Source organism: Ictidomys tridecemlineatus, chromosome 12 (genome assembly GCF_052094955.1).
Source record: "Ictidomys tridecemlineatus isolate mIctTri1 chromosome 12, mIctTri1.hap1, whole genome shotgun sequence".
NCBI classification, from domain to species: Eukaryota; Metazoa; Chordata; class Mammalia; order Rodentia; family Sciuridae; genus Ictidomys; species Ictidomys tridecemlineatus.
In genome coordinates this window covers 99,964,719-99,980,103 of record NC_135488.1, presented here as the reverse complement: position 1 = coordinate 99,980,103, position 15,385 = coordinate 99,964,719, and the positions used below count along the sequence as shown (strand labels likewise).

The window sequence follows — 15,385 nt, the reverse complement described above, 5'->3', positions numbered from 1 at the left end:
AGTCTCAGAAGTTACATGACTTCTGTTGTTTGATGTTCTGGAAAGGCAAAACTGAAGGGACAAGGAACAGATCAGAGCTCACCAGGGATGAGAGTTGGTGGGAAAGCTTAAATACAAAGTGATAGCATGAGGATATTTTGGTGGTGTATCCTAATTTTGGTGATACCATATTTATACATATCTATACGTGAGATATAATAATCTTACATACAAAAGTAATTTTACTGTATACAAAATTTAACAACTAATTACAACTTAATTTCACATTTTTCTTTTTACTCTTTCAATGTGGATAGAATAAGTTTAAAATTGTGTGACATGCATTATTATTTCTGTTGCACAGTAGTATTTTAGATTTTAGAAATGCAAAGGATTTGGGATGGTCTAGTCTTGAGTGAAAGCTATTGTGGAATGAAGTCTTATAAGGAAAAGAGGCAAACTGAAATGACCTAAGTTTAGCTCCCACCCGACTTCCATCCTTTTTTCTACAGATGTTTTTTGAGAGTCTAATCCACGCTAATTATGCCAGTTCTCAGCTATGATATTTCCTTACAGTTCCTGTTTCTTCATATTGGAAAAGAAATTCTGCCTCGAAAGACAAAAAACATACTGTTCCATGGAATCACTAACACATTAATCATTAACCATTGATGATGTCCTTGAATTTGTAGGCAGAATGGCACTTGACATGTTCCTCAACAAACTTGTGACGATATCCTTATGATGAATGTTTAGGTCCATAGTACCATTGAGTAGGTTTTATTGTTTAAATGATGGCACCCAAGAGGTTCTGATTAATTGGAACTGTGGTTGCCATTAAGGGAGGTTTCTGGCACATGCTTAGCCAATTTGGTTATGATTTGAAGTTAGAGGCAGTGTCAAGCCCAGATTGGAATCGAATCTCAGAATATAATGATGAACTGTAAATAGGTAACTCTAACAAGATTGAAATATAATAGGGATAAATTTAAAATCCTGAAATGAATTCTGAAATTCAGCTGTCCCAATGAAGAATGAAGGATATGTATGTTAGCAGTAGTATAAATGGAAAAATCTTGGGGGCTTTAGTTGTCAGTCAGCAGAGTCACCACTGATGTGGCTGCCAGAAAAGCTACTTCAGTTTGTTGTTGTGGTGTTTGTCAGTAGGAATTGAGTATCTAAAGCAAGGTATGGATTTTATTGTTTCCGTGTTCTCTAAAGCACGCCTGGAATCTTATATTTAGTTCTGGGTATTATCCTCTTAAGAGGGTGATGGACAAACTGGTGCACATTCAGAGTGGGGTGAGGAGGACGTTAAAGGAACTGAGACCAAATCAGATGAGCAATAATGAAAGAAACTGGGACATTTACCCTGGTCAAGGGGTGACTTCATGGCGAGGTTGAAAAAGAGGTCACAGGCATTGCCTTCAAATAATTGGAGGATTTTGATATCAAAAAGAAAGTATACTTGTTTCATGAGTTCTAAGAACCAGTGAGTGGAATTTTTAGAGAGGGGTGGGGGGTGGAGAAACTATTAAACTTCATTGTAAAGAAACACTAGGTGTTTGAGCTAACTCTTAGGAATGAGTCACCTCTCTAAGGTCTTTTGTAAAACTCCATTGCTTGAACCTACCTGTCTTTTGAGAATTTTGTTGAGCCTAGTATTTCTGCAAGATTCTGGTTTCCACTTCCCAGAATCTTGGAATTTCATTAAGTAGTCATTTAATCCAGCAACCTGTAAGAATAATTTAGTTTCTTCGAAACTGTTTTTCCGAAAATTATTTAAACCCTAAATAGAGTGGCATGAGAACATTTCATTGTGGTAAATAAAGGAAGGAGCCTGTGGATAGGCTGTTTTTGATATTGGGGAGTAGGACACAGGATTCACTTGGCAGCTGCGTTGACTGAGTCTTCCCAAGATATGGCTGACAACTTCTGAAGTGTGTCCTCTGGCAAGGCACAAGCACACAGACTACCTCATGCATGGAATTTCTGAGATTGCATGTATGTGCCATATTGTAAAGCACTGTAGATATGCATTTTGAAATAAAGGAACTTCCACTCCATTGGTTCTTCTAGTTTAGCTTGTCAATTTTGAGGGAATAATGGAAAATAAGATGCAAAACTTCCATTTTGTTGTTAGGTGGTCATAATGCTTCTAGACATTCTAGGAGTGTGTTTTTTCTTTTTGCTCTATATCACCTCAGATCCTATTTTTCTTTCTTTGAACTCCTGCCTACTCTTCCATTTTTAAATATATATGAATTAAAAAAAATATATGTATGTGTATTTTAGTTGTAGTGGGCACAATACCTTTATTTTATATTTATGTGGTGCTGAGGATCGAACACAGTGTCTCACATGTGCCAGACAAGTGCTGTATCACTGAGCCTCAGCCCCAGCCCCATGCCAACTCTTCCTTTTTATGAAAAGTTGAAGTAAGCAGTATCCAAGTAACCTGTACTCAGGGTTCACATCATCTTCTCCAGGGTGAAATAAAGGAAATGCGGTGTTATTGTCCCTCCCTGTGATTTGTGTTGGTCTTTTCTCCACCATCTCTGCCTGGAGGTCAGGTACTCTGTTTCCTACTTCCTATATAACTCCCCAGGTGTCTAGTGTGCGCATCTGTGCATGGTGGGTTTTAATAAGTGTACTTGACTGATTTACTGACTGTTCTCCATAGCAAGAAAACAATGCCACAGTCTATTTCAAAGAGACTATATATATTGAGGCAAAGTATTTAAGGTTTTTGTTTTTTTTTTTAAAGTTGAAGGTAAGAGTTTGAGAATTCTGAAGGCTATGAGTGTGAGATTATAAAAGACATCTAAATTCCTTTTGTTTTGAAAAATACTCATATAATATTTAACTACATACAGTATAGCAAAAAATTGAGTTATTTTGGCTGCCTAAAGTTTTTCTTTTCAAATCAACTAAAAATTTTTAAAAAATACACCTAATAACTCCTAGTATTTTCTCTTAAAAGGACACGTTTGATAATAGTCTTGAAATGTAAAAGATTTTTGTCAATATTCATCTTATAAGACTATTCTCTACAGTTTCTTTGCAGAGTTCCTTTAAATGCAGAATTCTTAAGATTTCATTTCAAGACAATTTTATTTATAAAAAAATAAATTTACCCATAACCACTCAGTAAACACTTTGTAATTTATTTGTGTTTAAGATCAAATTTCTTTAAAGTGGGTCACATTTTTACATCAAATTAAAAAAATAACAGCTTATTGAATATAATTCACATACTATGCAGTTCACCCTTTAAAGTGTACAATTCAGTGGTTTTTAGTACAATGTTGTACAACACTAATTCCAGAACATTTCCATTACCACAAAAAGAAAACTTGCACTGGTTAGCATTTACCCCCATTTCTCCATCTGCAGCTTCTGGCAGTCATTAATCTACTTCTGTCTCTGTGGATTTGCATATTTTGGATATTCATATAAATGGAACCGTATAATAATAAAATACAACAAATGACCCTTTGTGTCTGGCTATTTTCACTTAGCATGATGGTTTCAAGCTTTGTCTAAATTGTAGTGTGTATCTTTTTTTTTTAATTGTAATTGAATACTGTTCCATTATATGTATATATTACATTTTATTTATCCATTCAACACCTGATGGACATTAGTTGTTTCCATTTTTTTAGCCATTTTGAATAATGCTGCTACAAATACTCACTTGCAGGTTTTTGTGTTTTCAGTTTTCTTGGGTGTATACCAAGAGGAGAATTGCAGAGTCAAATGGTAACTGCATGTTTAACTTTCTGAAGGACTGCCAGACTGTTTTCAAAAGTAGCTATATCATTTTACATCCCTGCAAGCAGTGTATTTAAGGGTACCAGTTCCTCTGTATCTTCACAATACTGTTGTTATCTTTTTTATTATAGCCATCCCAGTGGATATGAAGTGATGTCTTTGTGATTTTGATTGTACTTCCCTGATGGCTAATGATGTTGAATGTCTTTTCCTGTGCTGATTGCCCATATTTATATCTTGAAGAAACAATGAATAATACTCTTTGCCTGTTTAAAAATTGAGTGATGTATCTTTTTATTCAGTTGTAAGAGTTTATTTTTAAATATATACTCTACATACGAGTCCTTTATCAGACATACAATTTGCCCAGTTTCCTCTGATTTTGTGGATTTTCACTTTTTAGGTAGTGTCTTTGAAGGAGAGAAGCTTTTAATTTTGGTGCAGAATAACTTACCTTTGTTGTTTGATTTTTTAAAAAATGTCTAAGAAGCTATTAGGGTTCTCCACAGAGAGAGAGAGAGAACCAAAAAAAAAGTATAAAGATATATGAGAATTGATTTATTAGGGGAATGACTCCTGTGATTATGGAGCCTGAGAAGTCTCATGATGGGTCCTCTGTAAGCTGTAGGCCCAGGATGCTGGCTTGTAGCAGGTCCTGATCCAGTTGAAAGCCTGAAAACCACGGAAGGCAGTGGTATAATTCTCAATCTGAGACTAAAGGCTAAAGGACCCAGGGGTCAGCTGGTGTAAGTCCTGGTGGGTCTTTCCCACTTAGTTCACTCAGACTCACATGCCACTCTCTTTTGAAAATATGCTCATATACACTGGTAAAATAATGCTTTAGCAGTTTTCTAGGTATTTCTTAATCCAGTCAAGTTGACACCTAAAATTAACCATCTTAGAAATGATTGCCTCATCCAGAGTTATGAAAATTTGCTCTTATGCTTCCTGAAAGATGGATGTAGTTTTTGCTGTTACATTTTGCTGATCCATTTTGAGTTTGTTTTGTATATGGTGTGACTAGTTGGGACCGAAGTGTGTAGCTATCCAGTTATCCTAGACCCATTTGTTGAAAAGATGCTTTATAAAAATAAAATTTTTAATTATGTAAAATATGTATAACAGAATTTACCATCTTAACAAGTTTTACATGTACATTTCAACAGTGTTAAGTATAGTCACATTGTTGTGCACCTATCCCCAGAACTCTTTTCATCTTGCAAAACTGATTCAGTACTATTGAACAAAATCTCCCTATCCTTCCCTCCCAAGACACTACACTTTGTCTCCATGTCTCATGTAAGTGGTATGATGTAGTATTTGTCTTTTTGTGACTTATTTCACTTTCCATAATGTCTTCAAAGTTCCTTCATATGGTAGTATATGCAGAATTTCCTTTAAGGTTGAGTAATATTCCATTGTATGTGTAGAATACATATTTTTATCCACTCATCTGCTATTGGACACTGTGGTTACTTTCAGTTTTTGGGTATTATGAATCATGCTGTTTGGTCCAAATATCTCTTTGAGACCTTGCTTTTCATTTTTGGGGGGTCCATGGACAGAAGTAGAATTGCTGGATCATATGGTAATTCTATTTTTAATTTTTAAGAAGCTACCATTCTGTTTTCCATAGCACCTACAACATTTAACATTCCCACCAATATCTGCATTAGGGATTCCAGTTTCTCTACATCTTCACCCACATAGGTTCTTTTTCTCTTTTCATTTCTTTTTGTTAGTAGTAGCCATCCTAGTAGTGAAAAGACTCTTTAGCACCTTTGTCAAATATCAATTAACCATAAGTGAGATTTATTTATTTATGGAAGATGAATTCTATTCCATTTATCTTTATGTCTATCCTTATGCTGCTATCCCACTGTGTTTATTGCTGTGACTTTAACAATTTTTGAAATTGTAAAGTAAAAATCCTTGAATTTTATTCTTTCTTTTTCAGGGTTCTTTTGGCTAATTGAATTCCTTACATTTCCATGTGACTATTAGGATTGACTTTTCAATTTCTGCAAATAATCCAGCTAGGATTTTGATATGGATTGCATGGAATCTGGGTAGTGTTGCCACTGAGCAATATTAAGAATTTTGATACATGAATATGAGTTGCTTTCCCAATTATTTGATCTTCTTTAATTTCTTTCAACAATGTTTTCTAATTTTCAGTGTATAAGTCTTACATGTCTTGTGTTAAGTTTATTTCTAAGTACTTTGCTCCTTTTGAAGCTATTGTAAGTGAAATTGGTTTCTTAATTTCTTTTTTGGATTGTTAATAGTATAGAAGAAATGCAATTTAATTTTTGTACATTTATCTTGTGTTTAGCAACCTTGCTGAAACTGTTTATTATTATAAGTATTTATAATAATAAATAAACTGTTTATTATTATAAGTGAATTCATTAGGATTTTTTATATGGAAGACCATATCATCTCTGGATAGAGTTAGTTTTGCTTTTTCTTTCCAATCTGGATGCCTTTTTTTTTGCTCTGGCTGGAGTCTTTGATAATGCTGAATAGAATTGGCAAGAGTGGATATCTTTGAATTAGATTTTTAATATTTACTGCTCTAGAAATAGTCATTACTGCTAGTGTTCTTTTGAGAAATTGAAAATCCACCTTCTAATCCTCTTATTATAGTAAGTAACTAAAGTAATAAAAATTCTACTGGAACATGTTATTTATTTTTTAAACATAAGGCACAATAGATTCCAGTTTGGCTTTTCCAAAACTCTCATGCCTCTGCTGTTTTTTTCCTAAAAGTAACTAAAGTAAATCAACTGAAGGAATTTTAAAAATGTATTTTTAAAGAATCTCATGGATAAAAAAGTCAAATGGATTTTCTTAAAGAATCATACTTGCTGTGTGTGTTTGAATAGATTGAGTAATCAGGACATTCATATTGTCTCTGCTAGTGCTTCTTAGCCATGGCTTGTATGAATGCCATAATTGTTAGTGCTTATCATTCATAATAGCTAGCGTTGACAATCTGAGATGAAGAAGGAGAGGTGGTGCTTGTACTACTTTTGATAATTGAATTCTACACCTAACTTCCATAGGGTATATTTTTTTGCTTAAGCTTATTCCTAAGCTCCAGAAAGCCCTGGGAGCAATCCTCCTATCCTTTTTTCTTCTTTCTTCTTTGTTTCTTTCTTTCTTCTTTTTAGCAGTCCTTAGAATTTTCATTACAATGTTACTAGTCTGAGAAATAAAAAGTTGAAAACCATGAGACCGGCAAATAACAAGTATTTCAATTATTTTAATGTCATGCTTTCTTTATTCTTTATTTTAGATTTTCTTAGTATTTAGATATTCAATTCAAAGAATGAATTTCATTCATGTTTTGAACAGTTTTTAAGTATACTCTGTAAGTATTTTGCTTTGCTTTCTCAGAGACGTGAGATGAACTTAAGAATGCTTGTTTTTTGGATGGTTACAGTATGTTTAGGAAAACAAAGTAAAAGTACTTACCTTGTAGTGCTGTGTATGTTTTTTTGTGGTGCTGGGGATTGAACCTAAGGCCTTGTTCATATGAGACAAGCACTCTACCAACTGATCTATACACCCAGTCCTTGTGTATATGTTTTATTTTCCTCAATAAATATAAGCTCTTTGAGCAATAAGTATCTTTGTATTTACACAGTGTTAATCACAGATCCTCATATGTAGCTTGTGCTTATTATGATTTAAAAAAATTAATACAACAGTAAAACAATAAAATAGAATTTATAATTAAATACTCAGGTGAGTGGGATATGATAAAACTATATTATTGAATTCAAGAAGTAACAATGATCAGTGTTTTTCAGGTTTCTTAGGGAAGGCTTTGGGCAAGAGAAGGTAATATGAGCTGGCTCATAAAGGATGGTAAGAACTGAGCAAGAGGAGAGAACATTTCTCCTGGGTGTTTTAGCATTTGAAGGGCATTCAGTGAAACTTACCAACTGGAAAGAAGATTTGTTATGGTTTGTTGATTGAGAGAAAGGTAGATAAATAGATAGGAACATATTTTGGAGGTATTAAATACAAGTTTGAATCAGGCTTGGTGGTGCACACCTGTAATCCCAGCAGCTTGGGAGGCTGAGGATGGTGAGTTCATAGCCAGTCTGAGCAACTTAGTAAGGCCCTAAGCAACTCAGCCAGACCATGTCTCTAAATAAAATATTTAAAAGGGCTGGGGATGTGGCTCAGTGGTTAAGTGCCCCTGAGTTCAATCCCTGGTACCAAAAAAAAAAAAAAAAGGTTGAAAAGTTTGCCTTTACTTCATTTGCCATTAGAGAATCATTGAAGTGTTCTGAGTTAGGAAATTTTGGGATAAAATAGTACTTTAAGAAGACTTACTTGGTGATAGTGTATCTTATGGGCTGGAGGGCAGCTAGTACTAGGATTCCATTTAAAGAGAGTATGATTGAGTTCTTTTAGTTTGCCAGCTTTTTAATAGCAGGCTTCTTTGATCTTTAGTGTCTTTCATAAGTACTGAAGCAAAGTTTGAGTCCTTATAGGAAAAAAATCCTCATTTGCGGGGGGGAAGTAAAGAGATAACTTGTTTTATTTATATATATGTGTGTATGTGTGTGTGTTTATGTGTGTGTGTGTATGTGTATAGATGTTGTGTGTGTAAGTTTCAGCATGGGTCATTAAGGAATAATAGTGCTCTCCCTGGCAATTGGGTGAGGGTAGTTGGCTAGAGGAAGAGGGGTGGGAACAGGAACAGACATAATCACGTTTTTATGCTCGCTGAGTCTGACATTGAAATGCCTAGTACATAGAGATTTAAGGGCTCAAATTAGAACTGAAGTCTGAATGTTTAAATTTGGATATCATTATGTAGATTTATCATTCGAACAATAAAAATGATTGGACTTATAAACTGTAGTGTGCACGTGTTCAAAGGTTTATGTGCACTTATACAAATATATATATACCCTGACACACTGAAACCCCAAATGGGTATTAAATTGTCCATAAACTAATCTTAGTTTTAGCAAAATGATGAGGACTGAATCTTCTGATGAATAAAGGGAAAAAAGGAGTTAAAGAAGGAGACAGGAAAGAAATAAGAGGTAGGAGAACATAAATTTGCTAATTAGAGTTTGAAATTAGTCTTACATTTAAAATACTACTGCTATCAAGCATACTAGTACTCCTGTTTCACTTGTTGAGTACTTATTCTAGACATAAACTAGACATCTCGTCTCTTCTCATAACAAATTTGTGACATCAGTACTATTGTATTCCCCTTTCACTGATGAGGAAACTGAAGTCTAAAGAAATTGAAACTTGCCCAAGATCTCTGAGCTAATAGATAAAAGAGTTTTATTTACATTCATTTTATTCCAAGACAAGTATTCTTTCCATTATACAAAGGTATGAATGTTTAATTTTTTGTAAGGCATGGACTATGTTTATACCAAATCAGTTTTCAGTAAAAGCTTCTTAATTAGCAGGCACTGATTGGACAGTAATGTTTCCTATAAAAAGAATCAGCATGTATTTTGGATGGGGCGGCTTCAACTTTTTTACTTGGGTATTTATATTCACAGTCTATTCAACTTTTTTGATTGTGTGTTATGAATGTTAATTTAAAAGAAGATACCAGTTCTTTTATTTGAAGAATTAATCTTTCATAAGTATTGGTCTTATACATTTAAATTTCTTTAGGAAATTTTTCTGGTACATTCTTCAGAACATCCATACGTTAACAAGGAAATAAAAAAGGCCTTCCATTTTCTTTTATTTCAGGGGATATCATTTTCAATGCCCAATACCCAGAGCTGCCCCCCGATTTTATCTTTGGAGAGGATGCTGAGTTCCTGCCAGACCCCTCGGCTCTGCACGTGAGTACTTAGGCTCACTCAGATGTTATTTTTTTGGTTGAAAAGAAAACAAAATTGGCTTTCAACAGTTGCCTAACAGATAACATTTGTCAAATGTGAATTTTTTTCCCACCCCACTTTTCTTTATACCATGAAATAAGTATAACTCTTCAGTTGCCAAAATAGTTAAAGAAGAGATTTTATTCATTGAAGTTTTAGTTTCAGATGATTTCAAATCAATGAAAATCTCCAGCATATTGGTTGAAGTACTTTTACTTCATTTTAGAGAGACATATTGAAAACATTTTCTTTGTTTCAACTTGGTATTTTATGCCTGCAACCAATTTTCTAATGTTTACTAACACTTCATCCCAGGGCTGGTTTGGAGAGTATTTTTTGGCTTTTAAAGAGTCTCTCTCTCTCTCTCTCTCTCTCTCTCTCTCTCTCTCTGTCTCTGTCTCTCTGTCTCTGTCTCTGTCTCTGTCTCTCTCTCTGTGTAGAAGTGAAAATGGCAAATTTGGATTTGTATATGTATTATCTCAGTATCATTTATAAAAAGGGTAAAGACCAGTTTCAGTGGTCTTAACTAAGCAAAACCAAAATCTTTGTAGTTGAAATAAAATATTTCTGGAATTAAAGCAGCAATATTTCTTGCAGGATAAGGGGTGGTGGCACTTAGCAGAGCACATGAGGTTTATATAAAAGTTGTGTTTTGCATGGCTGATGGAGGAAGACACGTGCCATTTTGTTTAAAAGGTTCTAACCAGACAAAAATGACTTGTCTTTCCCTTGTCAAATTCAAGTTTGTTGTGATATCTGTACTATCAGAGGTTTAATTGTTGTTTATAACTGTGTTCTTAGTTTTTGTTTTCTGGAATCTTTTTGTGTCATTAAAGTTGTGTAATTAAATGTTTTGGTGACTTTAAAATCTTTGTCCTTCGTCATTCATATTATTAAAGGGCAATCATTAACCAAAACTTGAAGAATGATTTTAAAATTTAGAATATAGCTATAAAAATGTCATTGGCTAGAGTAGGATGAGTATGTTGTAAAATTTCTAATAATTGAATATAAGCTCTTATTTTATTTGATTTTAAACAGACTGTAAGGTAAATATGGCCCCTTTTAGAGGCCATGGGTCATATATTCACTCCATATTAAGGTTGAGATGCTTATCTGCCAGAAGATGAGGCAGAAGTATCACTATCAACCTCTCTTGCCTTAAATCTGCCCAGTGGAGGGAAACATATGCTAAATGCCAAAGATGTATCACAGACTAAGTGCCCCTGGAATTTAAAGAAGGTGGTCAGAGAAGTATAGGTGAGGTTTATACTTATTCATGAAAAGTAAAGGGAAAATGAAAAGTGGCAGACTATTTCAGGTAGGGAGATGACATAAGAAAATGTGAAGAAGCCATGGTTTGTGTAATGTGTTGCAGAAAAAGGTACTGACACATTGGCTGAAATGGAAGTTGATATAAGAAAGGGCTAAAAAGGGTGAGATAAATTGGGACAAGATTGTGGAGTACAGTGAATGCTGGACTAAGTGTCACTGAAGGAAATGATAGGAGACTCTCTTAATGGCAGTGTGGTCAATATAATGGATTAAGGAGCGATCAAAGACTATAATTGAGGATTGTTATAAAAATCTAGGAGAGAGAGAAGGGGCTTTGAAGCTAGAATGATGTAGGAGGGAACACTATGATAGAAAAGATGCGAAAGATGTGTTTACAACTTCTTTTTTTAGAATTGTTTTTATAATTTGTAGTGCATATCTTCAGTATTGGCAAATATTGTGGGTGTAGAATTTAAAGAAAAGACCTTAAGATTCATCTTATTTCACTCTTCTATTTTAGTGCTGAGGAATTTACATGATTTATATAATTCTGTGTCAGAGCTGATATTGTAATTCTACTCTTTTGATGTTTTTGTCCCTGAGTATGGTTATTACATTTAAAAAAAAATTAACTGAAAAAGAACAGCTGAAAAATCAGAGCACTGGATCAAGAGACAGATTGTAAATGTAGGGAAACACTTACTCTTTAGTGATAAAGGCCTGAGATAGGATTACTTAAGGCTTCTTTGTGGGTCAGTGGGCTGGGCAGACCTGGATAAGCAAGCAAAGTACACCCCCGATAGCTGGGTGATGTCCAAATAGCCTGGGAAGTTACTCTTGATATCTGTCAGGTTAAAATGCCATGACAGGTTCAACCATAAGGCCTCCTCCCCAGCAGACACTACCTGAGCACAGCTCACCTTGGAAGAGACTGTTCATTCAACTCTCAACAATTATGGTTTAATTCTTGGATTTAGTTCATACTTTCCTCCCTTTCTTGAAGTGCTCTCAGCACAGTGACTAATAACCTGCTTTTCTACATATGGTTCTGAATAAAGAGGGATTACATATTTCATCACCCATGGAGAGGGAAATAGAAGGCCTTAGCCATTTCTACTGAACTACACATTGCAGAAGGGAATGAATATGTACCCTTAGAGTCCGGGAGTGTAGTCCCAAGTAGTTCTGTGGCAAATATAGGATTTCCTTGAAGTGTCTGAATTTTATCTTGAAAATCCATGAAAATTTGCATTTGATTCTGAAATATTTATTAATAATAATATGATATTTTACCTGTATTTAAAAAATTTTTTTAGACATTGATGGACCTTTATTTTACTCACTTATTTATATGTTGTGCTGAGAATTGAACCCAGTGCCTCACACATGCTGGGTGAGTGCTGTACCACTGAGCCACAACCCCAGCCCCTACCTGGATTTTTTAAAGGTAAAATATGCTATTAAATTATAAATATTTGAGAAAAAAATGGATTCTCCAGTATGGTCCATTGTGAGAAATGTAGTTTTAGAGAATATATGTGATCTCTTGTATAGACCAATTTGTTTAAACCTGCTGTTTCTCCTTGGGGAAAAAAGAAAAGAAAAAAAAAAGGAAAAGGATTTGAAATATTATAAGTAAAAGGCATACATAAGGTTTATAGAAATATGTGCAGGGTTGCGATGTTGAATAAAGTCACCTCTTTCTAAACTCAGAATCATTATTCAATTTCCACTGAGGAACTCAAGATTTTCAGATGAATGTAAAACACTAGACAAATACCTAGTGTAGAGATAGATGCCTCATAGCCACCAGAGAATCAAAAAATCATAGAGTAAGGGGCTTAGTGGTTCATTGATTCCTTATTCTGGATGTATATTGGAATAATTTGGGAAGCCTGTTAAAATAAAGCTTCCTGGACTCCACTGGACCTGGAATTAGATCCTTTGGAAATCCAAGGACTATTAAATTTTCTTGGCTATTTTTTTTGAATATTTATTTTTCAGTTGTAGTTGAACACAATACCTTTATTTTATTTATTTATTTTTATGTGGTGCTTAGGATCAAACCCAGGGCCTCACACAGGCTAGGCGAGCACTCTACGGCCCTTCTTGACTGTTTTTAGGTACTGGTCTGTGAACTGTTAATTGGCAACCACTGACTGAATTATATCTTTTGTAGAAACTTCTCCAACAGAAGGCTGTTTGTCTTTTTGTTTTTCCTTTCTTTTTGTGGTGCTGGGGAGCTTTGCACATGCTAGGCAAGTGCTCTGCCACTGAGCTGCATCCCTAGCCCGGGTGGTTGCCTTGGCTTGCCATTATTTCCAGTGAGTATCACCTTCCATTTGGAGGACAGCCCTACTTTAAAAAAATAACAGTTTTAATGAGACAATTTATATACCTTACAATACACTTATTTAAAGTGTCTAATTCAGTGGTTTTTAGTATATTCATAAAATTGTGCAACTGTCACTACAAATTTAGAACATTTTCATCACCCCTAAGAGAAACCCTAAACCCACTTTTCCTGTCCTCCTTACCCTAGGCAACAACTAATCTGTATGCATCTCTGTGGATATGCCTATTCTGGGAATTTTGTGTAAATGAAATCATATCATATATGATTCTTTATGGCTGACTGTCCTCACTTAGCATGATGCTTTCAATGTAGCATGTAACACTTATTTTTTTTATTGTCAAATAATATTCCATTGTATACTGGTACCACATTTCATTTTCCACTTGTCAGTTGATGGACATTTTGGGTTGTTTCCTTGCTTTGGTTATTATAACTACTGCTATTTATGGACATGTTTTTATTTCTCTGGGTTATATCCTTCAGGCTTGCAATTTACAAGTGGCTACTCTGTTTTCACATTTTGAAGAACCACCAGAACTGTTTTCCAAAATCGTGTCTCATAGGGCTGGGGTTGTGGCTCAGAGGAAAGTGCTCACCTAGTATGCGTGAGGGTTTCATCCTCAGCACCACATAAAAATAAAATAAAGGTATTGTGTCCACCTACAACTAAAAAATAAATATTAAATAGTGCTATATCATTTTGTATCCCCACCAGCAGTACATTAGTTCCAGTTTCTTTACCCCTCACCAACACTTGTTACCCATGTGTTTAATAATACTGTTCTTGGTGGGTGTGAAGCAGTATTCCATGTGGTTTTGATTTGTTTTTTGCCTTGATGGCTAATGACGTTGAGTATCTTTTCTTGTACTTATTGGCTATTGTATCTTCATTGGAGAAATGTCTATTCAGGTGCTTTGTTTATTTTTAAATTGAAGTTTTTTTTTTTTTTTTTGTACCAGGGATTGAATCCAAGGGTGCTTAACCACTGAGCTACATCCTCAATATATATTTTTTTTAATTTTGTAACAAAGTCTTGCTAAGTTGCTCAGGACCTTGCTAAGTTGCTGAGGCTGGCTTTGAATTTATGATCCTCCTGCCTCAGCCTCCTGAGCCACTGGGATTACAGACATATGCCACCATGCCCAGCTTATTTGTGCTTTTAATTATTGAGTTTTCAGATTTCTTAATAGATTCTGAGTACAAGTACTATATCACACATATGATTTGCCAAGTTTTCTCCCAATCTATAGAGTTTTTTTTTTTAAGGGAGTGTCTTTTAAGTGACAAAAAATACTTTCAATTTGATGAAGTCCATTAAGCTAAGTTTGTTTTTGTTGCTTGTGCTTTTGGTTTTATATCTAAGAAACCATTATACAATTGAAGATTATGGAAATTTACTCTTATGCTTTCCTTTAAAAGTTGTATAATTTTTGCTGTTATATTTAAATCTTTGATCCATTTTGAGTTAACTTTTTTTTGGAAACTGGGAGAAAATGAGGTATATCCCTTTTCTTAAATTTTTACAAAAATTTTAAATTAGTTATACATGACAGTAAATGTACTTTGATACATCATATATAATGGAGTGTAATTTCTCATTCTTCTGGTTATATACTCCCATCTGTCATGTGGTTATATATGTACATAGGGTAATAATGTCTCATTCATTCTACTTTCCTTTCTACCCCCTCCCTTCACTCCCCTCTATCTAAAGTAACTATTCTTACCTACCCCCAACCCCACATTTGAGTTAACTTTTTGGATGTGATTGCGGTTGGCAATGAACTTAATTGTTTTGCAAGTGGATATCCAGATGTCCCAGCACATTAGAAAGACTATCTTTTCTTCATTGAATTTTTTTGGCATTTTTTGTCAATCCTCTATTAACAAAAATGGTTATACATGTGAGCATTTATTTTGGACTCTCAATTCTATTCCATTGATCCCTCTGTGTACACTTATAGTACTGTGACTTTGTAATGAGTTTTGAAATTGGAAAGTGTGAATTTTTCGATTTCTTTTCAAGATTGCTTTGACTTTTATGGGTCCCTTGCATTTCCATATGAATTTTAGGGTAAACTTGTGAGTATTTACAAAATATCTAACTGGAATTTT

General features: G+C 34.4%; 1 protein-coding gene across 1 annotated transcript in view; it reads left to right on the top strand.

The window, feature by feature from the left end:
• Babam2 (BRISC and BRCA1 A complex member 2) overlaps nt 1-15,385 on the top strand; it is a 388,027-nt gene that overhangs the window by 72,829 nt on the left and 299,813 nt on the right. Inside the window, exon 4 of the mRNA XM_005322497.3 lies at nt 9,505-9,599. Coding sequence (XP_005322554.1) covers nt 9,505-9,599 — 95 coding nt within the window. The remainder of the gene's footprint in view (nt 1-9,504; nt 9,600-15,385) is intronic.